The following is a 24963-nucleotide window of genomic DNA, read 5'->3' as shown; positions in this document are numbered from 1 at the left end:
ACTTTCCTAATACCACCCGTTCCAGACCAGCATGCGACTGAGAAAGGAAGCCCGTGTACTTCCATCTAGCAACTCGTGCTGCAACCGCTGATGGTTTCAACCCCTGTGGAGCCTACATGACTCCAGGGCTAGTAAAGAGACCGGAAGTTCACCCGGCCAGTGTGGTTCAGCAAAGAGGCTTCCTATGCACCAAGAGTTGCAGCTCCGATTCCCCGTCCGATTCCCCGTCAGGTTGCAGGTTCGATTCCCAGGGGGAGGGCATGTAGGAGGCAGCCAATCAAATGTTTCTATCTCTTCCTCTCTCTAAAATCAGTATATTGAGAGATAGCCACAGCTCTGACATTTAGTGTTTTATTTATTGAGAAAAGTACAGAAAACCCACCCATGTACACAGCCGCAGACGAACATAAGAAGCCTCACGTCCTGTTTGTCGTCAGAGTCATGTCTTGCCCATTCTAGCAGGTATCTCGGCTAACTCGGTTCCTTTTCCTCCAGGCTCAAAATAAAATCAAACTCCTCTACCAAAAGGGGAAAGGAAAGGAAGAATTAGGTCTCGGGTCTCCTCTTGAATGGGAAAGCTAAGCTAAGCATCGCTCGCGTTAGTCAAAAACCACTTAGGGAGTGCTTCACTCTGCCGAGCACTGCTGGGCCCGGAGTACAGTGACGGGCGACTCAGGACACACTCCTCCCGCAGGGACAGTCAAGGTGAGGACAGACGCAGGGGAAGTACTGTGCCCAAGTCTGATCACTTAGCAAATGCGAGTTGCCAGCGCCACTCTGGTGGGCAGTGACGGAGGACAGGGCCCGTCGTACCTCGGGTCAGGGGCTGCACTGAGAGCCTCTGCAGAGTGAAGAGTGCCATGTGCTGTAGGGGCCCGCCAGAGGCCTTGTGAACCTGGTGATGGGTTCGGAGCTCGGCCAGGGGAATGAAGCGCTTCAGCATCCGCACGAACTGGACATCCACCTACATGACCAATGTGTGGGACAGACGGACGTGCTGCTGCACTCTGTCCGCTGTGTTAGCTGCTTGCAGGCGTTCTGTTCTCCAAAGTTGGGGTAACCCCGTCCGAGTCTGAGCTGAGCTCTGTATCCTGTCACAAACACCCCCCTCCCGTCCTCCAACCTTCTTCCTCCCTCTTTGTCCATCCTTCCCCCTCGTGAAATCGGAAAAATCGTCTTTACCATGGACCATTTGGGGTTGTCTTTTTTGCTGGATGGATCATAATGGGGGTTGCTTTTCTCAAACTGTGTGTGGTCTGGGTAAGCCTCCTTCACAATCTGAAACCAAAACCAAGTCTCCAATCACTTGCCTATATAGTCGGCTCCATGGCAATTCTTTAACCCAAGACCAGCGTTCATTTCTGGCCCTGCACATTCTCACCCCATCTGCCTTGCCTTAGAGCGGGGGCTCCAATATCTGGAAACAATACACGGTCTAAGGCAAACAGGATGTCAACCCCACCTTGACAAAAATCTTAAAAGGATGTTCTAAAACCAAATATTCAAGGTTATTGTTGGTTAAAATTTTTATTCTGATAATGCCTGGCTCAGAAGAGCTACCATTCGGCTTGTTTTTTGTTTTAAAATATATTTTACTGATTTTTACAGAGAAGAAGGGAGAAGGATAGAGTGTTAGAAACATTGAGAGAAAGACATCCATCAGCTGCCTCCTGCACACCCTCTACCAGGGATGTGTTCACAATCAAGGTACATGCCCTTGACCGGAATTGAACCTGGGACCCCTTCTCTCCACAGGCTGACTCTCTATCCACTGAGCCAAGCTGGTTGGGGCCATCAGGCTTGTTGAGTGAAAAGACCAAGGTGTAGAAACAGAGAAACATCTGGGACCTGAGATGAAGGCCTATCTTTGGCCTAGTCCTGGTCACATGACAGGGCCAGGGCAGTTTCCCATATTCCTGTGCGGCCAGGGATGGGAGGAGGACTCTTTTTTTTCCCGTTATCTATTGAAGCTAGCACCCTTTGAATCTGTCTACCTGAGTGGGTGCTCCTGAAGGGGGAGGGAGGCAGACCCAAGCCTGTGCAGCTCACCTTCACAAGTCCCGCGATGCCTGGCTCTTTGCAGTTACTGTGGTAGAAGAAGGCTTCCTGCCCCAGCTTCATGGCTCTCAGGAAGTTCCGGGCCTGACCCAGGGAAGCAGAAACAAGACTAGCCTCCCCGCCGGTGTGAGCAGAACTGTAGTCTGCCTTTATTAGGTGAATTTTCCTTTACTGCAGTTTCCCCAAATTCAGTTTTTTTCTTAATCCTCACCAGAGGGTATGTTTCGCAAGAGGAAGGGAGAGACAGAGAAACATCGACCTGCTGCCTCCTGTACATGCCCTGACTGGCCATCCAACCCACCACCTGGGTATGCGCCCCGATTGGGAATCAAATCCACCACCTTCTGGTGTGCGGGACGACATTCCAACCAACTGAGCATCCCCCCAGTTCAATTCTTGTCTTTGCCAAGATACCCAGACTTGTATGGGGATGCTGGCTAAAACACACACCACTTGTAAGGTGCATGCCATCTGAGTAATTATTTTTGAGGACATTTTTAGGCTTGGGTTCTAGGGAAAAGCGACCTTGGCTGAGATTCTGCTGCTGAGTAAGGCCTACGAAGGAGGCAGGCGTCCATCCTACTCCAGGTCTCAGGGTGCTGCTCTTACCTGATAGTTGCGAACGCCATCCCAGCATGCTGTCTGCTTGGGCTCCGCTTTGAGATCCTCGATGCTGAACTAGGCAACGGGAAAGAAAACTGTTCATTAAATAATCCTGGGCCAATTGGTAAGAATTCAGGGAAGCTAACCACTCCCTCCCATACATTGTGGGTGCTACAGCGAGAATATGCAGTTAACCAGGAAATAGCTCTAGAGAGGCACCTGGATATTAAGTGATCTTTGTGTTAACTTTTTAGTTAAGAGGATTAGTTAAATGGATGATCCAGAGCATAAAGTAATCTGGTTCTTTGTATTTGTATTAAAATGTTATCTAATCTAATTCTGTTTCCTCTGGGCTATCTGAAAATTGCTTTACATTCATTCCCTGGATTAGTGTGAGATAATGCTAGAACATGACAGGTGGCAAGAGAAAGATAATCAGGTTGGCAAACTACAGCCTTCAGGCCAAATCTAGCTCCAAAGCTGATGTTGTAAATGCAGTGTCACTGGAACACAGCCACAACATGCGTTTACCTTCTTGTCTATGCCATGTTCTTGCAACAGCTGCGTTGCAAGAGCAGCTAGAAGACCAGAGCACCTAAGATATTTGCTGTCTGGCCCTTGACAGAAAAGTTTGCCATCCCTGCCCTAGACAGAGGAGTCACACAAAAAAGACAGTGGATGGTAGTAAGTCCTGCTAATTTTATTCCTTATTACCTGTTCCCTACCCTTCAAAGAGAAGAAGTTGGTAATGGAACCCTTTGGTGTTCCATGTTCATTTCTTATTAAAAAACAACAACTACAAAACAACAACGAAGAGCTTGGCGGGATTGGAGCCAGGGACATGGTCTCACCTTCACATCCACACCTTTCTCTAGGCGGCTTTCAGGCTCTGACTTCATCAGCCAGTAGCTGCTTACATTGTCCCCACATTTTTTAAGAGCTGAAGTCTCCCGAGGGCTGGGTCTCTCCACTGTAGCTGGTGCCTCACCAGGGTTCTTAGTCTTGGTACGCTTTCCTGCTGGTCCCTTCTTGTCTGCCAGAGAAGAAGCAAGAAGAGAGCTGTCATGATTGCTGAGAGTTAAGGTTCCATAGTGGCAAAAGCACAGACGCTGGAGTCAGACTGGATTCAAATCCTGGATCTCTCCGTTACCAGCAGGGACAGCTTCACTACTGAACGTATTTCTTATCTACAAAAAGGGAAGAAGAATGCCTGCCTCACAGGGTATCTTTGGAACATCCATTCAATGGGATCAAAATACCTTACTTGGCTGTGGTTTAAAATGAAGGGTCCTAGCAGAGTACGAGGGCATACATTAATTACGTCAGGGGTAGGGAACATCCGGGCCTTGGACCACATAAGGCCTGAGAAATCATTTGGTCTGGCCCTGCAATGTTTGAACAAATATAGCAGGCTAATTTTCAAGTTGGTAATTGTGTATGGCCTGTGAATGATGTTCTAAACATCCAAATAACCCTTGGCAGAAAAAAAGGTTCCCCATCCCTTATAAATCGGTGTTTTTCCTTCCCTCCCTCACTCTGTGTCTTTGCTGAAGCTATCCTCTCTCATGAGGAAAAGCCAGCCCCTACTCCATGGAATTGTTCTGAAAAATTACATAATAGAAACCATGGCCTTAGACAGTGCCTGGCATTATAATAAATATTAGCGCTAGTTATCATCTCATACTTCTTTCCTGCATGATCACTGTGTTTTCGTGCCCTGCTCTTTTTTGATCCTTGAACGTGTCAAGAGAAGTTGGAAGAAACAACTCATTCAGGGCTTTGCAGACATGATAAGGACTGGATTTCATCCTAAGAGAATTGGAGAAAATGTGCCTGGGACATGGTAGGCACTTGAAGCTAACAGTTGTGATATTCTTTTTTTTTTTTTTTAATATATTTTATTGATTTTGTACAGAGAGGAAGGGAGAGAGATAGTTAGAAATATCGATGAGAGAGAGTCATCGATCAGCTGCCTCTTGCACACCCCCTACTGAAGATGTGCCCGCAATCAAGGTACATGCCCTTGACCGGAATCGTACCCGGGACTCTTCAGTTCCCAAGCCGACGCTCTATTCATTGAGCCAAACCGGTCCCGGCAGTTGTGATATTCTTACAGACCCTAAGCTCTAGTACTCTAATTGTAATCCAGTTAATCTATATTCTATAGGATGATTTATGCATCTGGAAAATATAGCCCAGATGACATAACCAGTAATCAATCTGGTCTTTCTGAATCCACACTTTATGACACGCCAGTCACAGCCTCTGAATCAAGTCAAAGCTCCTCTTGTCAGTCATCCCTAAATACCACTTGTGGATGGCTCTGAGCGTTTCTAGCCTGGTTCCTAGTTGTCCCTTCCGAGCTAATGGGCACCCTAAACACCCCTGTGTTGTTCAATAGCACTGCCATGCCTCCAAAAAGGTACTTTACCTTGTTTTGTTCCTGCTATTCATCTATTCAGAATGCCACTTATCCTTATGAATATAAAAAGGACACCTTGTTTTCTTTGCCTGGGGAAAGCCTTCCCATTCTTTAAGGCTAGTCTCAAATTTCACTTCCTTCTCAAGGACTTCCCAGTGATTCCTCCCTGCTCTTTCACATCTAGCAATCCAGTTCCCTGGACCCTTTCACTTGTCTAAATTCTCTAGAGCAGGAACTATATATATTTTTTCTTTAAATTCTCACAGAGGTTATGTTTTCATTGATTTTTAGAGAGAGGAAGGGAGAGAGGGAAACATCCATGGGTTGCCTCCCACTGGCATCCCATCACCCTCTTCTTCCCCCCCAGTCTGGGTATGTGTCCAGACTCCATCAAACCTGCAACCCTTTCAGTGTACAGGGCGATGCTCCAGCCAACTGAGCCACACTGGCCAGGGCAAGAACTACATTATTTACCTTAATCCATGCCACCCTGTATCAAATATTGTGTTCTTATCAAACAAGCAGAAGGGGCTCTAGGTATAAGCATGGCAGGAGGTAAAGAAGGCGGAGGGCCACAGGGGACTCTCCCCACAAGCAGGAAGTGGAAGTGAACAGTATTAAACAGAGAAACGATCTCAGGGAGGCCGCCTTTTTGCAGCCTGGGTGCAAGCTCACCTTGCCCAGCAGTCCCATTCAGCCTCTTCCTGAGTCTCGGCATGGTCTCCCTGCACCTGGCTCAAGAGCGGAAGATTCTGGAATCTACTACGAGTCACAAGAGGAAGCTCTGCACCAGCCAGAGACTTGCGCCAAGAAAAACGGAGAAAACGAAATTTAAAGAGGGTTTCAGCCCAGAGGCTCCTTAGCCAAGAACACAGACTGGGTTCCCACCCTTCAAATCCTCCTCCAATTATCTACACCCCTACTTCCCATCTCGTTTAACCAAACTCTTAAACTCTTCTCCAATTTTCCTGGGACCCCCAGGTCATTCGTTCGCCACTTTACCTAGAACCCTACACACTAATCCGCAAACAAGCCTTTCAGCGCCCAACCCTCCGGCCCCCAGGCCGCGGAGATCTCTGGGAGTTGTAGTCCCTGCTCCTGACGCAGACCCGCCTGACCCCGGATCACAGGGGCCGCCGGGAAAGCGGCTGCTCCCAGCGTGCACTACAACTCCCAGAGTGCACCACGCGCCCCCCAGCGTGCGGGGCTGGGCCGTGGCCGGGAATGGGGCCGCCGCCGCGGGGTTGGGTGGGGAGGAGGGCCGGCCTAGGTCAGGAGTTCTCGGGCCCTGGCCGGAGCTGGCAGCGGAGCGATGTGGCGGAGCAACGGCCTGCGGCTCGGAGCGCGGCTCTGCTGCCCTCGCGGCGGTGCCCGGGCTCCCGCCGAGCGCGGCCACCGGAGCCTGGTCTCCTGCATCGATCGTAAGACTCCCCCTGGGGAACAGGTGTCCGGGACCCGGGCAGAGCGCGCTGTTGCCCCGGGAGGTCGGCGCCGCGGTCACCCCAGACCGGCTCCCCCTGCCGCCTTGGCGGTCACCCTGTCCGATCCACCTGGGTGGCCTCCCAGCGGACTTGGCGCTCTCGGACCTCAGCCAGCCTGTTGCGCCCCTCGGCCTCGCCTGCTGTTCCCCCCTTATCCTCCCTCCTCGGACGGGGTGGCGGAGCCGGCCCTGAGCCTTGTGGTCCAGGCCTCATGGGTTCCAGAGCCCCGTCCTCTTCGCACCGCTTAGAGCAGCGCTTTTCCACCGGGTGCCGCAGGAATGTTCAGAACATGCAGCTCCTGGACTATTGAGTCACGGACATTGGCCTCCTTCTCCTTAGATCAGTCTTAGAGCACTCTGTCTTAGAGCACTAGCTAAGTATACAGTTTTACCTATATGGTCCCAAGAATTCTAGTATAGCACTTCTTAGTTGGGATTCAGGAATCTGTATTTTAACAACTCCACCAGGTGGTTCTCATCATGAGAGAAGTTTGGGAAACACTACCTTAGATTGCCGGATTTTTAAAAAAGCAGTAACAGCCAACACAGCCAGAGCCGTCTGGTGCGAATGAATCCAGTGCTGCAGAGTTTTTAGTCATTAGTTTCTGTGCCACGAGATGAAAAAGGTTGAACATCGCCGCTCTAGAGGTATTTGGAAATTCTTGGCTAAAACAGTCCCTCTGAAGCTAGATCAAGATCTGAAAACACTTCGCAGCTAATACAGATTACATCTTCCTTAAACTTAGTTTCTGTTAAAAACCCTTTGGTGTGTTTCATAAATTGACTTATGAAATAAGTACAATACCTTAAGGACCTTACATTTACCCTCACAACCTCTGTTATTATCCCCGCATTTAGCTAAAGAGTGGATGTTTAGGCGCTGAAACCCGGGCTTTTAGTGGTGGTTTAAAAAAAAAAAATCATAACAATCTATATACGTAAAAACCTTAGCGACCATTGCAACCAAAACAACCAAATGGATGACCAAACAGGCTGCATGGGCAACCAGGCCAGCAGTGGGGGCAATTAGGGGTGACCAGGCTGGTGAGGGAGCAGTAAGGGGTGACCAGGTTGGTGTGGGAGAGGGGGGGATTAGGGGCAATCAGGTTGGCGGAGGCGGGGGAGGGGGGGGGGGCGGCGGCAGTTAGGGGTGATCAGGCATGCAGGTTAGCAGTTAGGAACTAGTGGTCCTGGATTGTGAATCAGGTATCCTCTGAGTGGTCCGGGATTGGAGAGGGTGCAGGCTGGGCTAAGGGGGACCCCTCCTCCCTCATGCACGAATTTCGTGCCCTGGGCCTCTAAGTAGGTCATAAAAGCAGTAAGAAGGCAAAAAGTCTGGTGCTGGTGGTAATTGAGGAACAAAAGCTCTAGGCAATATAAGATTTGCTAATTAGCTGAAACCAGTTTGGCTCAGTGGTAGAGCGTCGGTCTGTGGACTGAAAGGTCCTGAGTTCGATTCCGGTCAAGGGCATGTAACTTGGTTGTGGGCACATCCCCGGTAGGGGGTGTGCAAGAGGCAGCTGGTTTGCAAGCCGCAGTTTGCCGACTACAGCTTTCAACAGACACTTAGATGTAGAAAGTACACTAAGGTATAGGATACTGTTTTCCTCTCAATGTCCTAAACCACCTTCACAAGGTACGGCCCTGGTCTAGCACTTGAACTTGTTAAACAGGATTACCTTGCCAGAGGGTACAGGGAGTAGTTCTGTCAACAAATAGGTTAAATAAGATTTCCAGGTATAGCTTCAGCTAATGCGGTGCTTTTTCACATTTTTTATTTTTTAAATCAATCTTTATTGTTCATATTATTACAAAGGTTCCTCATTTCTTCCCCCTTCCACCAGGTTCCCACCCCACCCCCCATTGTCCTCATCCATAGGTGCACAGTTTATGTTCAGTCTCTTCCTCCTTCCCTTTCCCCGATAGTAAATCCCTTTTCAGATAGTAAATCAGTTACTTAGCATTTTCTCATATCAATAATACCTCCACATGCCCAATGATACACTTCACACAAAAGACATTTCCAAATAGGTCAACTAGCCTCATTCAGGCCCCACCCAAGGCACTCACAGATCAACACCCCAGCGCTATACTAACTCAACACATCCAGATCTAAGCCTTCATCACTTGATTCAGCAGACCCTCAAGTTCCCACAAAAGTTTCCAGCCATGTCTGAGAGGCAGCTGTGGGGTAGGGGCAGGCGAGGAGCGAGCTGTTCCGGGCCTGGCTGCTCCGGGCGAGGCCTCTGTTGCTCTGGTTCGTTCCACAACCAACTGCTCTGGGTCTGGTCACTGCCGCTCCCGACCTAGTCGCTCTGGACTTGGCTGCTGCTGCTCCGGGTCCGGCCGCTCCAGGCCTGGCCGCTCCCAGCCTACCAGCCGCTGCTCCGGGCCCAGCCGCTCCGAGTCTGGCCGCCCCCGGCCTGGATGTTCCAGGCTTGGCTACTGCTGTTCTGGGCCTGGCTGCTCCCAACCCGGCTGCTCTGGGCCCAGCTTCTCCGGGCCCGGCCACTCCGGGTCTGGGTGTTCCTGGACTGGCCACCCTGGGCTTGGCCACCTTTGCCTCAGGCCTGGCTGCCACTGCCCCAGGTCTGGCTGCTTCGCTTTTTCACATTTTTAAAGGAAATTGTCTTTTTTTAAAATGGTAAAATAAGAGAGAGTTGTCCCTTCAGTATATCATCCTGCATGTTAAAATGTCAAATTAATGGAAATGATCAACAAATGTTTCTCATTGTTGCATTGCATTTTTTAAAATTTTATTAATGAATCTTTATTGTTCAGATTATTACAGTTGTTCCTCTCCCCCCATAGTTCCCCTCCACCCCACCCCATACCCTTACCCCCCCACCTCTGTCCCCATCCATGAGTGTAAGATTTTTGTCCAGTCTCTTCCCTTCCCCCCTGAGAATTGTCCACTCCCTTTCTGTGCCCCTGATTCTATTATATTCACCAGTTTATTCTGTTAATCAGATTTTTTATCACTTGATTTTTACATTTACTTATTGGTAGATATTTATTGTCTCTTTGTTTTTCATAATTTTTTATCTTTACCTTTTTCTTCTTCTTCCTCTTAAAGAATACCCTTCATCATTTCATATAATACTGTTTGGTGGTGATGAACTCCTTTAGCTTTTTCTTATCTGTGAAGCTCTTTATCTGACCTTCAATTCTAAAAGATAGCTTTGCTGGATAGAGTAATCTTGGTTATAGGTTCTTGCTGTTCATCACTTTGAATATTTCTTGCCACTCCCTCTATGCCTGCATAGATTCTGTTGAGAAATCACCTGATAGTTGTATGCGTGCTCCCTTGTAGGTAACTAACTTTTTCTTTTGCTGCTTTTAATATTCTCTCTTTGTCTTTTGCCCTTGGCATTTTAATTCTGATGTGTGGTTGTGTGGGCCTCTTTGGATTACTCTTGTTTGGGGTTCTCTGCGCTTCCTGGACTTGTATTTCTTTCACCAGGTGGGGGAAATTTTCTGTCATTATTTCTTCAAATAGGTTTTCAATATCTTGCTCTCTCTCCTTTTGGTACCCCCATAATAGGAATGTTGGTTCATTTGAAGTGAAGAGACTCCTTACACTATCTTCATATTTTTGGATTCTTATTTCTTTTTGCTTTTCTGCTTGGGTGTTTGTTTTTGTTGTTTTGTTTTGTTTTGCTTCTTCATATTTCAAATCTTTGACTTGATTCTTGGGATCCTCTAGTCTTCTGTTGGATCTCTTTATTTCAGTCAGTGTGTGCTTAATTTCTAATTGGTCCTTTTTCTTTTTCTTTTTTTTTCTTTTTTAAAAATATATTTTATTGATTTTTTACAGAGAGGAAGGGAGAGAGATAGAGAGCTAGAAACGTCAATGAGAGAGAAACACCAACCAGTTGCCTCTTGCACACCCCCTACCGGGGATGTGCCCGCAACCAAGGTACATGCCCTTGACCGGAATCGAACCTGGGACCTTTCAGTCCGCAGACCGATGCTCAACCACTGAGCCAAACCGGTTTCAGCTAATTGGTCCTTTTTCATATCCTTGAGGGTCTCACTAAATTTCCCAGAGGTTTCTAGAAGACTCTTGAGTAACCTTATAACTGTAGTTTTGAACTCTATGTCAAGTTGTTTGCTTTCCTACATTTCTTTCATTTGTGGCCTGTTTCTCATCTCCACATTTTCACTGCTTCCCTGTGTTGGCAGAGTAGCTCTGTATGCTAGGTGTCCTATAGGGCCGTGTCTCAGCCTCCCATGGTGACACTCTTGGTGGACACTCTTAGTGCACCCTTTGTGGGCTGAGTGCACAGTCTTGTAGTTAAGCCTTGATTGCTGTGGTATCATTGGGAGGAATTGATTTCCAGGCCAGTTGACTGTGAGGACTAGCTATGTCTACATTGGGAGATCTGCTGTGCTGGAGACACCCTTGTGGACCAGGTCTTGCTTCAGTGGGGCTTTGGTGCTCACTGAGTCTTCCCCTTGAGTGTGTCGCTTATGGATGTGCAGAGTTGTAATCTGGTATGGTCTCACACTGACCACTGGGTACACTGGCTCTTGGATCTCCACGGAGGTGCAAAGTCAGCCACTGCCTGAGGCCACTCAGCAGGAGCTACAGAAAGATCTGCAGATTCCTCCTGTTTGTTGGGGTTTGGAAGTGCCTAGATGAGGCCCAGCTGTGAAGCAATGCAGGCTGCCACTGCAGAGCCTTAGGCCTTCTTTTGCAAGCTTTGGAGCTCTCTGATCCAGCTGCAGTTTGTTAGGTTTTAGGTTGCAGAACAACAACAGTGCACCCAATTGCCAGCTCGTTTTGAGCAGGCCTCCGTAGCTACACATCTCCTACCAGTCTTTTCTCTTTCCTTCTAGTTGTAGAACTTTTAGTCAGCCAAGCTTTCCCGTGGTTCTGGGTGATACTCGTTTTGTCTTTTAGTTGTAGTTTTGATGTGGTGGTGAGAGGCAGCAAGTACAGGTGTTGACCTATGCCGCCATCTTGGTTGTTTTCCTCATTGCATATTTTAATGTAAAAAATAATTTTTAAGAAAGCTGGTTTTATAATAATTCGGTATATATTACGCATCTATATAAAGTTTCCTCCTTTTGCAGGTACTATCATTTTACAAATGAGGACATTTATTTCGTGTCTAGTGGAGCCCCTCATTTTACATGTGATAACTGAGGTTCAAGCTGCACCTGACTTGTGGACGTTGCACAGTTAATCATTTCAGAACCAGAGCTCACATGACTAATTCCTTGTCTGGTGCTGCACCTTCCCACCCGTTCTTGGGACACCAAGCTTCTCAAATAGAATATTGGTTCTGTACTGTGAATGCATTTTAAGATTTATATTATTTGGAGTTTTCTTTGTGTGTTTTCAACTCTTTCTTATTATACTTCAGTTGCTGTACAGTGACGGCTTTCCTCGTCTCATTTGGACTCTTTTTCCACTTGGCTTTACCATTTTAGTGTGTGTGTGTGTGTGTGTGTGTGTGTCTGAGTGTGTGTGCGCACGCTTTTTCAACTCTGTCAGTGACTCCAGCCAATATCATGAGGTGTTTGTTTTGTGTATATGGTGTATGTTTGCAGGAACTGGAGGTATTTTTCATTAATAACCATGCTTCCGTGTGTATAATTTGCCTTTTAGTTTACTTCTCCCACTCCCCCTCCCCCCAAAGTAATGCTCTCCTTTCATTAGCATCCCTTTAGCTATAACATTGACTATTTGGTCATCTTAAAAAATGAGACTATGTTGTATTTACTTGTACATATGACTTGCATACACCTAGTCCCTATTTTTACTTAGCTTATCATTTTATTTTATTTTTATTTCTTAAATATATTTTATTGATTTTTTTTTTTACAGAGAGGAAGGGAGAGGGATAGAGAGTTAGAAACATCGATGAGAGAGAAACATCGATCAGCTGCCTCCTGCCCACCCTCTACTGGGGATGTGCCTGCAACCAAGGTACACGCCCTTGACCGGAATCGAATCTGGGACCCTTGAGTCCAAAGTTCAACGCTCTATCCACTGAGCTAAACCGGTTTCGGCTTAGCTTGTCATTTAAATCTAATTTTTCCTCGAACTACTTGTTTTACTGTCAATAATGACTGTAAACGTTTATGGAGCCCTTGCTGGGACTGGAATTCTACAGCATGTCTCTTTTCCTAGTGAGACGTTTGCACTGTTACCATTTATGTCAGATTGGCCCATATGCACCTTGGTCATCCCAGCATGCTCCTCAGTGGACAGTCAATAAATCCCCTTTGGGGAATGTTCTTTGAGTGATCTCTGTAGGGCATTTCTGTAAGACTGTGCAGATAAGTGGCCTGACTCCCAGTTGGGAATTCATGATTTTATTCCTCATGCTGTTCCTTCAAGTAACACCTACCATAGGTCTCTGCTCTGGGCTTCTCAAGGTTGCCTCATCTTTTTAATCCTCACAGTGACTCATTTCTGAGTTTCCCATTTAATGAGAGGTCTGGGACAGACAGACTGCTTCCTCCTGCCCCAGAGAGAGAGGGAAAGATGGAGAGAAACATCGATGTGTTTGCCTCCCGCACGAGCCCCGATCAGGACCAGGGCCCAGGCTGGGGAGGAGACTGCAACCTCGGCATGTGCCCTTGACCGGAATTCAACCTGGAACCCTTCACTCCGCAGGCCGACGCTCTGTCCACTGAGCCAAACCGGCCAGGGCGGCACTGAAGTCAGTTTTTTAAAGTCTGCATTGCCTTGCCAAACATGAAATATATTTTAGATCTTACTTCACTTGCCAAGCTCTGCTCTCCAATCCACTCCTCCCTCCCTCCCTCTCTCTCTCTCTCTCTCTGCAGGTTTTTAAAAAGTTAGGAAAAATACATAATGTTCATGTCAGTAGGGGAACTGGCTGGCTAAGAAAAACTTGTAATGATATTGTACGTTGAACAGTCACTGTGTTAAGCAGGCAGATATAGGTATTTTCCTCCTGGAGGGAACCAGCCCTGATGAAATGCACGGGGTGCAGTCTTCCACCTGGTGTTTAGGCTTTCGAGAAACTTCTCCCGTTGGTGTTGCTCAGTTATTCATTGTCCTTAGCTTCTAAGTATCTTAGAACTAGAAGGGAAGGAATTACTCAGTCACAGCACCGACAGTTAGGAGAGAGCGCGTTCTGAGAATTCCCAGTCCATGGGGTGACCACAGATTTAATAAGGCCTTAGCCATGCTTTCAGCACTGAAACACTCCCATCAACACGTCTCAGTGAGCGTCCAAGACTTGCCAAATGCCTGGCCTTATTACAGGACCTTGTCCTTATCTGCAACGTTAGCCAAAGTAAACAGCTTTTCCTTTCCCAATTGAGCTTTTAAAGTGAATTTTATTGGTGCAGATAGACAGCTACGGACAAGTACCAGTATACATAGATAAGTCAGGGATTTTCCAGGACACTAACACAGAACAGGTAGGACATCCTAAAGGAAAAATATATTTACTGTAATTTGAGGGTCAGTGTGTGTTTATTATAGCTGCTAAGAGGCTCGATACATGAAATTTGTGCATGGAGAGCGGGGAGGGGTGCTCCTCAGCCCGGCCTGCACCCTCTCCAATCTGGGACCCCTCACAATCCAGGACTGCTGGTTCCCAACCGCTCACCTGCCTCTGCCTGATTGCCCCTAACCCTTTCTGCCTGCAGCCTGATCAATGCCTAACTGCTCCAAACCAGCCCGATTGCCCCTAACTGGCCTCCCCTGCCGGCCTGGTCTGATCGCCCTCCCTGCTGGTCTGATCACCCACAACTATTCTCCCCTAAAGGCCTGGTCCCCTCCAGCTGCCCTCCTCTGCTTGCCTGGTCACCCCTTACTGCCCTCCCCTGCAGGCCATCTTGTAGCAGCCATCTTTGACCACATGGGGTGGCCATCTTGTGTCTTGGAGTGAGGTCAGTTTGCATATTACTTTTTTATTAGATAGGATTTCAATGTGGATTTATGAGGAGGAAGAGATGAGTATGGAAAGAATAAACTGGTAGGTCAGTAAAGTCAGCTGATCCACTTGGGAGTAAAGGAAGAAGGAGAAAGGTGACACTATTTCGGCAGAACTGGTTGATGGTGGGTGATGTCCGCCTCTGGGTGTCAGCGGAAGTACTGTGAATGGAAAATGCTAGAGCAAGGCCACCGTCGCAGCTTCCTGGTGACCCTCATTAGCGGTCCTCTTCCCAGACCCATGTTCATGCATGCAATCTTGCCCACAGCTTCCATCGGGCTAAATGAAGAGCAGAAAGGATATCAGAAAGTGGCCTTTGACTTTGCAGCCCGGGAGATGGCTCCACACATGGCAGAGTGGGACCAGAAGGTAGGAGTTTTCCTTGCGGCTCGATATTCCAACAAATGCCTTTCCTCCCTCCGCTTGTCGTCTTAAGTGTTCGGTGTGTAATCCCCACCTGCGCGCGAAAGTACTGGTAACGATGGGATTCCTTTCCTCGGGGCATCTAGTTTATATTCAGACACTTCTAAAGCCAGGACAGTTGTAAATAATGAAAGAAACCGGAACGCCGGAAAACCGGTTCTCTCGGAAGGCATTTTAACGGATACCCCGGCATAGCTGACAGATGGGCATAGGAAGTGGAGAGAATCCCCGCCCTCCCAAACCCAAACACCCTACCCCCTCAGTGAGCCCTCTGAGGATCACTTACCGCCAACCCCCTCTCTCGTACCCAGGAGCTGTTCCCCGTGGACGTGATGCGGAAGGCGGCCCAGCTGGGCTTCGGCGGGGTCTACGTACGGACAGACGTAGGTGGGTCTGGACTGTCCTGGCTCGATACCTCCGTCATCTTTGAAGCCTTGGCGACGGGCTGCACCAGCACCACCGCCTACATAAGCATCCACAAGTGAGTGCCCGCACTTGGAAAGCACAGCCGAGTCTCGCCTGGGTTGACCGGGAAGTTTCCGATACCCAGGGAAAAGGTTGATCTTCTCAGAACCAGACAAGTTCTCCTTTCCCAGGAGGTCTGCTGCCGCCTGTCAGACTCGAGTCTGTTATCTGGTGTGTTCTCAGAGAGGCAGGCCTCCTGCCTTCCCTCAAGGCCGAGGTGGAGAGGGACCAAGCACCCATCGGGGCCCTGCTCCCCTGCTCCTCAGGCCCAAGGGGAAACCTCCAGGACTCTGGGGAAGTACCCCCGCTCTGTGAATTTTAGGGAGCTCCGTTAGCCTAGTTAGAAGCAGCGTGAACATCCGTGTGAGAACTACGTCGCTGGCTGAGATGAGTTCTAGGAAGAGGTTTCCGATCCAGGCCTTTCCTTTCCAGTCGAATCTTCTCAATTGTGACTTCTTTTTCACTGTCTCTTCTGCTTCTGTCCACTTCTCGCTGTCTCTTCCTGCCTTTGTTCTCTCCCTCCCCCCCGCCCCCTCAAATGTCCTTCTCCATCCTCATCTCTGTGTCTTTCCTTCTCGCCGTGCCTGTCAGCATGTGCGTCTGGATGATCGACACCTTTGGCAATGAGGAGCAGAGGCACCGGTTTTGCCCACCGCTCTGCACCATGGAGAAGTTTGCTTCCTACTGCCTCACGGAGCCAGGTGGGTTTGCTGTCCTCCAGGTGGGATGTCACTCAGGCACAGTCACTGATGTCACTCAGGCACAGTCACTGATGTCACTCAGGATCAGTCACTCCTTAGTGCATTGATACACAGAACCCGGTACTTGCCAAGAGGAACAGATTGTCATGACTTGATGATGGTACAAGACTAAGAAGCCTTGAGGGCACCCTTTCTCTAGGATAGCGGTCGCCAACCGGTGGGCTGCGGACCACTGGTGGCCCGTGAGGTCCGAAAGGTTGGCGACCGCTGTTGTAGGAGGCTCCCTCTAACCGGGGAGATGGAGATGGAAACAGCCTGAACGTATATGCAATTTACACCCAGTACAGAGAGTCCCTTTGGCCATCTGGATTTTAAAGTACCCAGCTCTGAGTTTGTTTATAAGGGAAGGTTTCCTAGGAGATGGGACCAAGCTGGGGCTCCCTTCACCTCACTGACTTTCTCCCCCACCCTCTCCTCTCTCTCCGATCCCTGCCTTAGGAAGTGGGAGCGATGCTGCCTCCCTTTTGACCTCAGCTAAACGGCAAGGAGATCATTACATTCTCAATGGCTCCAAGGTACCAGCATGCTCTCCTCCCGGAACAACTTGAGATTGTCCCCATCTTCTTGCTGACCCCGCCTGGATCCTTGCTGTCTGCGAGTTGATAATCCCGTGGGATTTTTACATGTTGGGAAGAGAGCCTCTGACCGCTTCCCTTTACTCCCCTTCCCTGGTTCTGTCTCTTCTGATTGGTTCCCGATCATTCCATTCGTTTGTGTCTATGCTTCTTAGAGTCTCTTCAGCTAGACTTCTCATCCCCTGCTTCCCCAGTCAGTACCGTTTCTCTGCGCCCCTTCCTACACCTGGGCCATTGTACCGCTTAGTGCAAGCATGTCAAACTCGCGCCGGCGGGCCGCATTCAATGGGGCGCGCGGCTACACGAGTCTGACATGCTTGTCTCAGTGTCCCGCGGTCGGGAGGGCCCCAGGTGTTTTCCCGGATGGCGTGCTCACCCCCCGCCCCCCACAGGCCTTCATCAGCGGTGGAGGGGAGTCGGACGTCTATGTGGTCATGTGCCGGACGGGAGGGCCAGGCCCCAAAGGCATCTCGTGCATCGTGGTGGAGAAGGGGACGCCTGGCCTCAGCTTTGGCAAGAAGGAAAAAAAGGTAAGTGGCTGTTGGCAAGGGATCCAAGCTCTGGGACGCCCCCCGCCAGACCACGCTGTGCTCCGTTGCTCTGTTTGACGAAGTAGCTTCTCGTGTTTTCCAACTTGCCCTGGAGGCAGTTGCTTCTAGAAGGACTCTGACGGGAACATAACATAGAATAAGGCATCGCCAGCACAACCCTAGGCCACTGGTGACAGTGGCATTTGTCCCGTCAGTCCGCAGCTGCCTGTGCTTCACTGTGAGTGATTTCCCTGTCATCTCTCCTCTTGCCATTGTGGCCTGTGTTTCTCATCCAGCTTCTGTTATCCCAAGAATACATACGTATAGAAGTCTCGGGAATGATGTAGATGGGCCCCTTTTATTCTTTACGTAAAAATGAAGTATAATTCACTGGAGATGAGTGTGCGTATTTCAGCCATGGTCAAAGGGAGAGAATTCCCATGGGTGCTCTGGGAAGACATTGCTAGGATTAAGAAGCAACTCCCTTACGTAAGGGAATAGCGAGGCCACAGAAAAGTCCAGGTTGACTTGGCGAAAGTTGAAGAATACGGCTAGCTAGTTAGTTGCGTGGCATGGACTAGATCTTGGATCTTCAAAATTTCCTCTGGGCTCATGACTGGCATATTCAACGGTATCCTGGCAAATCAGCTAGCTAGCAAAAACAAAAAACCCTCATGGTTCGCTAGTTTCTGTGGTTTAAATACTCCCACTATGGCCGATTTCAAGCCACTGATGTGATGTCACAGAAGCCGAGGTAGGAGATGTGCTTAACTGGCTCTCGGGAACCGGTGCCCACACGGCACTGGCTCTGCAGCTAAGCGCTTCACTAGGTGTCGCCCGCACAGTGAATGCCAGTCAGACCACCCTCGACGGACACTAAGCTCATAAGAGGAGAAGTGTAGCTATTGTTAATAACCCTACTACTGTCCTCCCATGTATCACAGGTCACCCACAGCATTCTTATATTATCTATGTTCTTTATAAAACAGTATCTCACAGAGGCACGAAACGGCGGCAGTCCTGCCCAATCCCAAGGGAAATTGAGAGAAATGCTTCTGAGTTGGTTCATTCGGGAGAGCGGACATTAGAAAACGGATGCTTTCATGTGTTAAAAAATAAAATGTTTAGCTGAGAACAAAAAAAAAAAAAAACCTGTCAGATGTTTCCCAGGCTCTGTCAGCAGAGGGCACGGCCCTGAGGGGGTGGGGGGGGGGGGGGGGGGGGGCTGGGCAGCCACGGGGTCCCTGATGTTTGCCAGGTCGGGTGGAACTCCCAGCCAACCCGCGCCGTGATCTTTGAAGACTGCGCCGTCCCTGCGGCCAACAGGATTGGGAACGAGGGGCAAGGCTTCCACATCGCCATGAAAGGCCTGAATGGAGGGAGGATCAACGTCGGTGAGAACTCTGGGGGCTAGGGCAGGGAGGGCGGGGAGGGCAGTGGGCTGGGGCGGGCAGCACTGTCCTCCGACTGAGTCCAAGTGTCTCTCTTTTCCTTCTAGCTTCTTGCTCCGTCGGGGCTGCTCATGCTTCAGTCACCCTCGCCCGAGACCACCTCAATGTCCGGAAGCAGTTTGGAGAGCTTCTGGCCAATAACCAGGTAACTGCCCAGGCCTGGCCCAAGACCTAATCTGCGCCCCCTGCTTTCCAGGAGAGTGTGGGATTCTGCCCCGTTTTCGCCGGAGCCTGTGCTCTGTCAGTAGTTTTTACCAGAGGCAATAACGTCATTGCAGGGGCCTGAGCTTCAGGCGGTGCATTTTCTCTGCAAGAGGCAGCAGGCTTTGAGGCTGCCAGCCGCTTAGGAAAGGTGCCTCGTTGAAGATCTTACAGAGGCCCCAGCTCAGGGGCTGCTGGGAGCCCTCTGCTGGACTGGTTCTCTTCCCCCCTCCTGCCCTAGTACCTGCAGTTCAAACTGGCTGATATGGCCACAAGGCTGGTGGCCTCGCGGCTGCTGGTCCGCAGCGCGGCGGTGGCTCTGCAGGAGGAGCGGGACGACGCGGTGGCCCTGTGTGCCATGGCCAAGCTCTTCGCTACAGACGAGTGTTTCGCTGTAAGTGATGACACGCTCGGCTCTCCGGTGACCTGGGAGCAGCTGCTGGGTCAGCTCCCGGGATGCTGCAGGGAGCCATCGCCTTGGGGCTCAGGGATAAGAGTTAACTCGGGAGGGCCTGCAGGGGGCGCCCAGCTGGCTTTTCACCTGGTCCCCGGCGGCCACATAGGCTCCTCTGTCCCTGCTCTTCGCTTGTGTGCTCGCTGAGACCTGCCTTTGGAAGAAGGTGCAGAGCAGCCCAGTGCCTCCTGCTCCCATGTGCTGTTTACAATGCCAGGGGCAAGGCCATGCCACACCGAGGCTGTGTCGGTGCCACTAGATGGCACCTTAGCCTCATAGAAGCCCAGCCGGGGCGGTGGCAGATGGCTCCTCCCTGCGAGCCAGGAATCCGGGCCTCTGCTCTGCCTGTTGGGTGGGGACTGATGTTCAGCAGGTGGACGTCCTTGTCTCTGACCACAGAGCGTGGCGCCCCTTTCGGCTTGGCTGGTCATCTGGAGGTGGCTCTTCTCTTTCTCACGTCAGTTCCCAGCAGCTTGCGGGCTGGGGTGGAGAGAGCAGCCGACTCCCTGGGTTAAAGATGCCCCACCTGTGTCTCCCTGCAGATCTGCAACCAGGCCTTGCAGATGCACGGAGGCTACGGCTACCTGAAGGACTACGCCGTCCAGCAGTACATGCGGGACTGCAGGGTCCACCAGATCCTGGAAGGTAAGCCTCCCAGAGTCCTTCCCTCCCTCCAGGGCGCCCCCGGGATGGCCAGCCAGGCCCTGTCAGCAGCACCCTCCTGCCTGCCGCCTCCTGCCCCCTCCAGGAGGACCTGGGCTGCCCCCAGAGGGCACCAGAATGGGAGTCACTTCTCTTTTCGTCTTTTTCTTTGTAAGCTTTAGAGAAGGCTTAAGCTGATGATTTATGAGAAAACATTTTTGAAAACTCTAGCGACGACTATTCTTTTTTTTTTTAAATATATTTTATTGATTTTGTACAGAGAGGAAGGGAGAGAGATAGAGAGCTAGAAACATCGATGAGAGAGAGTCATCGATCAGCTGCCTCTTTCACACCCCCCACCGGGGACATGCCCGCAACCAAGGTACATGCCCTTGACCGGAATCGAACCCGGGTCTCCTCAGTCCCCAAGCCGACGCTCTATCCATTGAGCCAAACCGGTCCCGGCTAGCGACGGTTGTAAAGTAAGTACTTGGTCCTCAGAAATCCCTTGACTTCTGTACAGTGATTTAAAGGTCACATGAGCCAGTGTGATCACCGCTGCCTTTTCAGACCAGTGACCTGCCAGATGGTAAAAGACATTTCTGTCAATATTGCTACTGCATTTTTCAGTGAAATAGTCATCAGTCTATGGGCATCTTCTTGGTCATCACACATTCAGGTGGGGAAAATGTGTAAGGCTATTAGTCACGCCCAGACCATGGCCTTCACTCTTTTTTTTTTTTTTTTTTAATATATTTTATTGATTTTTCACAGAGAGGAAGGGAGAGAGATAGAGAGCTAGAAACATCGATGAGAGAGAAACATCGACCAGCTGCCTCTTGCACATCCCCCACCGGGGATGTGCCCGCAACCAACGCACATGCCCCTGACCGGAATCGAACCTGGGACCCTTCAGTCTGCAGACCGACGCTCTACCACTGAGCCAAACCGGTTTCGGCGGCCTTCCCTCTTCTTGACGTCCCTTCACTGTTGTTCCAGCCAGCGCAGGGGTCCGGGTTGATACCCTGTAAGAAAAGCAGACGGGCAGCGGCTTGTCTGAGCGACTCTCAGCGGAAGGACGGGGGGCTGCCTTCCTGGGCGTAGCAGAGGCCTCTGAGCACGGGCTCTTCTGCGCTTCACAGTGGCCTCCTCAGACCTGAGCACACCCGAGAGTCACTGGCGGGCTGTGAGAACATGGCTGGGCCCCACCCCGGGTTTCTGTCTCCGGGTCTCGGGTGGCCAGAATTTGCATCTGTAGCAAGCTTCCAAGTGAGGCTGCGGCTGCTGCTTGCCTGAGAGCCACACTCGCACACCTCATCCCAAGTGTGTGTTTATGAGCGCGATTCTAGCGCTCAAAGAATCAGTCGTACTCCTCTCCTGCAGTGTCCTCTGCTCCTGCCGTCCCTTTCTCACCAGCGTTATGAGTGTGGGAAACTGGACCTTCATTTAACCCAGCCTTTACCGCTCAGAGGAAGTGGGAAAAGCAGGCACTTCTGTATCCGGCCACACGTCATCCACTCGTGGAAAGACCCGGCACTGATCTTTATCATGGGCCTTGTGATTGCATCAATCAGGAATTTTAGACTTGATTTTATTTGAGATGTGTGATTACTCGTCCCTCAGGGGCTTCTGTTTCTCTCTGCATTAGAAGCCATTGTAAAAATGAAGCCAGCCATTGACACACACACACACACACACACTGGGTCAGGGAAAATGTTCTTTAAAATGGAGTGTTCTGATTACCAAAGAAATTGGTGTATTTATTGTTGAAAATTTATAAAATATAGGATAAGTTAAAAAAAAAATAAATCACTTATGGCCGAAACCGGTTTGGCTCAGTGGTACAGCGTCGGTGTGCAGACTGAAAGGTCCCAGGTTCAATTCCAGTCAAGGGCATGTACCTTGGTTGCAGGCACATCCCTGGTAGAAAGTGTGCAAGAGGCAGCTGGTCGATGTTTCTCTCTCATTGATGTTTCTAGCTCTCTATCTCTCTCCCTTTCTCTCTGTTAAAAATCAATAAAATATATTTTTAAAAAATCACTTATGTTTCCACATCTAGAATTAATAATTTGGGCTCCTTTCATATGTAAGTCCAAACACATCTCCTTTGGTCTTTTTCTATGCTTTGATAGGTACATTAAAAAAAAAAAAGAATTATACTATATATATCATTTCTTGTTCTTTTACCTAATACAAGCACTTTACCATCAGGAGAGGTTTCTTTATTTAAAAAATAGTTTATTGCCGAAACCGGTTTGGCTCAGTGGATAGAGCATCGGTCTGCAGACTGAAAGGTCCCAGGTTCAATACTGGTCAGGGGCATGTGCCTTGGTTGTGGGCACATCCCCAATAGGGGGTGTGCAAGAGGCAGCTGGTCTATGCTTCTCTCTCATCGACGTTTCTAGCTCTCTATCCCTCTCCCTTCCTCTCTGTGGAAAAATCAATAAAATTAATTTTTTAAAAAATAGTTTATTGACTTTTAGAGAGAGAGGAAGGGACTGGGGGAGAGAGCATTCATCAATCGCCTCCTGCATGCCCCCTACTGGGGACAGAGCCCACAGCCTGGGCGCGGGCCTGACTTGGAATCAAACCAGCACCCCTCCGGTGCACGGGATGATGGTCCACCTGAGCCTCACTGGCCAGGGAGGAGCGGTCTTTGTGAAAGTCAATGTAATCCTCACTTTCTCACCTTCCTCTGCACTTTGGAGAAAAGTCTGTGGCAATTTGGTCCCCTGCCAGCGGGATAAAAGCAACCATCATAGTTTGCATCATGCCCTCCCTGAGCGAGGCGCGGACACCCCGGTCAGACCCTGCAGAGTTCTCAGGCCCATTTCGTTGCTACTCACGCCTTCCTTCTGGCTCCTCCCTCTTCCAGGCAGCAACGAGGTGATGAGGATGCTGATCTCGCGGAGCCTGCTCCAGCAGTAGCCCAGACGTGCTCTGCCCCGATGTGGACTGTGCACTTGAATTAGGGTGGACTGGCCCGCTCTGGACTGGCCTGCTCTGGACGGTTCTGTTACAAATGAGTCATAAGGTCATAGGACCGAGCCCTCCTAGGAGGACCTCCCTCAGTGTCGGCAGCAGGTACGGCGTCGTCGGAGGCCTGGAGGAGCGGCCTTGGTGGGGTGTCCTGAGGACACTGCTGTGTTTCCTGAAGCTCAAGGTGACTGATGACGGGTCAGCGACCATGGTCCTCTTTGCATCCACATCGTCTGGGTCTGCCTGTGTGTGCTGGTTCACCGGATCCTCCTCCCGGAAGCTGGGTGCTCCATGCAGCGTATTTCTATTTATTAAGCAAAGGTGTGGGAAAGGGGAAGTGGAGGAAAGCGACCTGTCTTTTTCCGTCCCCTGCACCTCAGCTGGAGATGCAGGTTCCTGTGGGCACACTTCCTCCATAGCACACCTCTGAAGTAAACGGGCCTTCGGGGAACGTGGCCCTGACTATGACTTAAGGTGTCTGGACGTCTGGACCACTTGAATCAAGGCTGAGGTGACCTGGACCTTTGAAGATTTGCTTTCTTTTTAAGAAGCATCTAGGAATAGTGTTCAAAGTTTCTAGAACCCTTTCTAGGAAGTACTTGGGATATATTTTTTCTATCTACATTTTTTGTTTTTGTTTTATGAAGCTATTACTCTTTTTAAAGGTCTTTGATTGATAAATAAAATTTATCCCTTTCTGTACCATCTCAAGCTCCACTGAAGTTGGTTTTTATTCTTTCTGTCAGCCTTTACAACTATTTTTTAAAAATGTATTAAACACAACTAGATTTTGGAATTAAAAAAACAAAAAACAAAAAATAACTCTAGACCTAATTGGTTTTTAAAAAAAAATAGTTCCCTGGACCAGGCCAGTGTTGCTCAGTTGGTTGGAGTGTCGTTTCATACACCAAAGGTTGCAGGTTCGACTCCCGGTTGGGACACATACCCATGTTGTAGGCTCGATCCCTGGTTAGAAGGCAATCAATCGATGTTTCACATTATTGTTTCTCCCTCTCTCCTTGAGGATTTTTAAGTTTCCTTAAATTACTTAGTTTTACTAACTAAGCATTGTTTATGATTTATGAAAGTAGATTTAAAGTAATATTCAAAGATGGAGACTTTACTGAGAACCTTGTTATAAATATTGATTCTATTACTCTATCCCCTCATCTCTATAGAAAAAAAGACCCAAAATATTTTGTTAACTACAAGTCAGGGTTTAGAGAGACCAAAATATACCTCTTTAGCTATGACAAATACATTCTGTTTTGATTGCATATTCTCTGTAGGGACCTGTGCTGGGCACTGCAGAGGGTATGGTGTGCTGCAAACTTTAAATTCAAAGGCCTCAGTTAGCAGCTGTAGTACCAGGTAATGGTAGGCCTACAGAGGAGTGTGAGCTGCAAAGTGATTACATAGGATGAGATACCTGGAGATGGTAGAAATTCGATGTAAGCTTTCATGAAAAGAGAACCAAGAAAGTTGGTTTCAGACCGGAAAGGAACAGGAAAAGGAAAGGATTTATGTAGGCGCTGTTGACAGTTATGCTTTGGAGTTGACAAAGGAAAGAAAGAAAATGCAAGTAGATCTGCAGGGAGAGTCAGCCTGGAGCCGGTGCAAGCTCTCGGGTGCTGCTCGAAGTGGGGCGTCTGCTCCATTCTAAGCCATGAAAGAACATTCCATCCGGGTCCATTCTTTCCCTTCCCACGCACAGCTTGTCACATGTCACCGGGCTTCCGGGATTTGATTTCCGGTGGGAAGGACTTGTCCCTGGGGTCTCCCACTCTGCTCTCTGGCCTCCGAATCCCTCTTCCTGTCGGCGGCAGTTAGGAGTTGGGAATTGATGAAGTGGGGACACAGGGGCCATTCTGCTCCATCTCTTGGTCAGAAGGCTGTGGCAGTGAGCCTTGGGCTGCCCACACTCACCTGGTGAGCATCAGCCACGCACTGCTTGATCATAACTCCCAGGATAACACGTCTGTACGAGTGCCGAA

General features: G+C 49.4%; 2 protein-coding genes across 7 annotated transcripts; one reads left to right on the top strand and one right to left on the bottom strand.

Moving 5' to 3' along the window:
• Positions 1 to 335: 335 nt before the first annotated feature.
• THYN1 (thymocyte nuclear protein 1) lies at positions 336 to 11961 on the bottom strand. Of its 6 annotated transcripts, none has more exons than XM_036449757.2 (7): positions 11951 to 11961; positions 5759 to 6051; positions 3513 to 3694; positions 2668 to 2736; positions 2050 to 2142; positions 1183 to 1278; positions 336 to 964 (listed from the first exon to the last, which is right to left on the bottom strand). In XM_036449757.2, the coding sequence occupies exons 2-7, from the start codon at positions 5799 to 5801 to the stop codon at positions 746 to 748; spliced, it is 702 nt and encodes a 233-aa protein (XP_036305650.1). In that variant the 5' UTR covers positions 5802 to 6051; positions 11951 to 11961; the 3' UTR covers positions 336 to 745. The 6 variants fall into 6 exon arrangements, with proteins under 6 accessions (XP_036305650.1, XP_045441385.1, XP_045441386.1 ...); XM_045585429.1 differs by lacking the exon at positions 11951 to 11961 and adding an exon at positions 6086 to 6196 and having other exon boundaries at positions 5759 to 5883; XM_045585430.1 differs by lacking the exon at positions 11951 to 11961 and having other exon boundaries at positions 336 to 518; positions 814 to 964; positions 5759 to 6075.
• ACAD8 (acyl-CoA dehydrogenase family member 8) lies at positions 6290 to 23766 on the top strand. Its single transcript, XM_036449753.2, has 11 exons — positions 6290 to 6504; positions 14757 to 14857; positions 15223 to 15392; positions 15968 to 16077; positions 16576 to 16652; positions 17105 to 17242; positions 18501 to 18636; positions 18741 to 18838; positions 19136 to 19288; positions 19891 to 19993; positions 22866 to 23766. The coding sequence occupies exons 1-11, from the start codon at positions 6396 to 6398 to the stop codon at positions 22916 to 22918; spliced, it is 1248 nt and encodes a 415-aa protein (XP_036305646.1). The 5' UTR covers positions 6290 to 6395; the 3' UTR covers positions 22919 to 23766.
• Positions 23767 to 24963: the final 1197 nt, after the last annotated feature.

Source organism: Pipistrellus kuhlii, unplaced genomic scaffold, assembly GCF_014108245.1.
Source record: "Pipistrellus kuhlii isolate mPipKuh1 unplaced genomic scaffold, mPipKuh1.p scaffold_m20_p_20, whole genome shotgun sequence".
NCBI lineage: Eukaryota > Metazoa > Chordata > Mammalia > Chiroptera > Vespertilionidae > Pipistrellus > Pipistrellus kuhlii.
This window is presented reverse-complemented; position numbering and strand designations above follow the sequence as displayed.

Bases quoted from the DNA above. Each gene is read 5' to 3' on its own strand.
- THYN1 (XM_036449757.2), bottom strand. From the start codon at position 5,801: ATGCCGAGACTCAGGAAGAGGCTGAATGGGACTGCTGGGCAAG. The intron at 1,279-2,049 runs GTGAGCTGCACA...TTTTGGTTTCAG, and splicing joins GCATCGCGGGACTTGTGAAG to ATTGTGAAGGAGGCTTACCC. The intron at 965-1,182 runs GTAAAGACGATT...TTGGTCATGTAG, and splicing joins ACAACCCCAAATGGTCCATG to GTGGATGTCCAGTTCGTGCG.
- ACAD8 (XM_036449753.2), top strand. From the start codon at position 6,396: ATGTGGCGGAGCAACGGCCTGCGGCTCGGAGCGCGGCTCTGCTGCCCT. The intron at 18,637-18,740 runs GTGAGAACTCTG...TTTTCCTTCTAG, and splicing joins TGGAGGGAGGATCAACGTCG to CTTCTTGCTCCGTCGGGGCT. The intron at 19,289-19,890 runs GTAAGTGATGAC...GTCTCCCTGCAG, and splicing joins CTACAGACGAGTGTTTCGCT to ATCTGCAACCAGGCCTTGCA.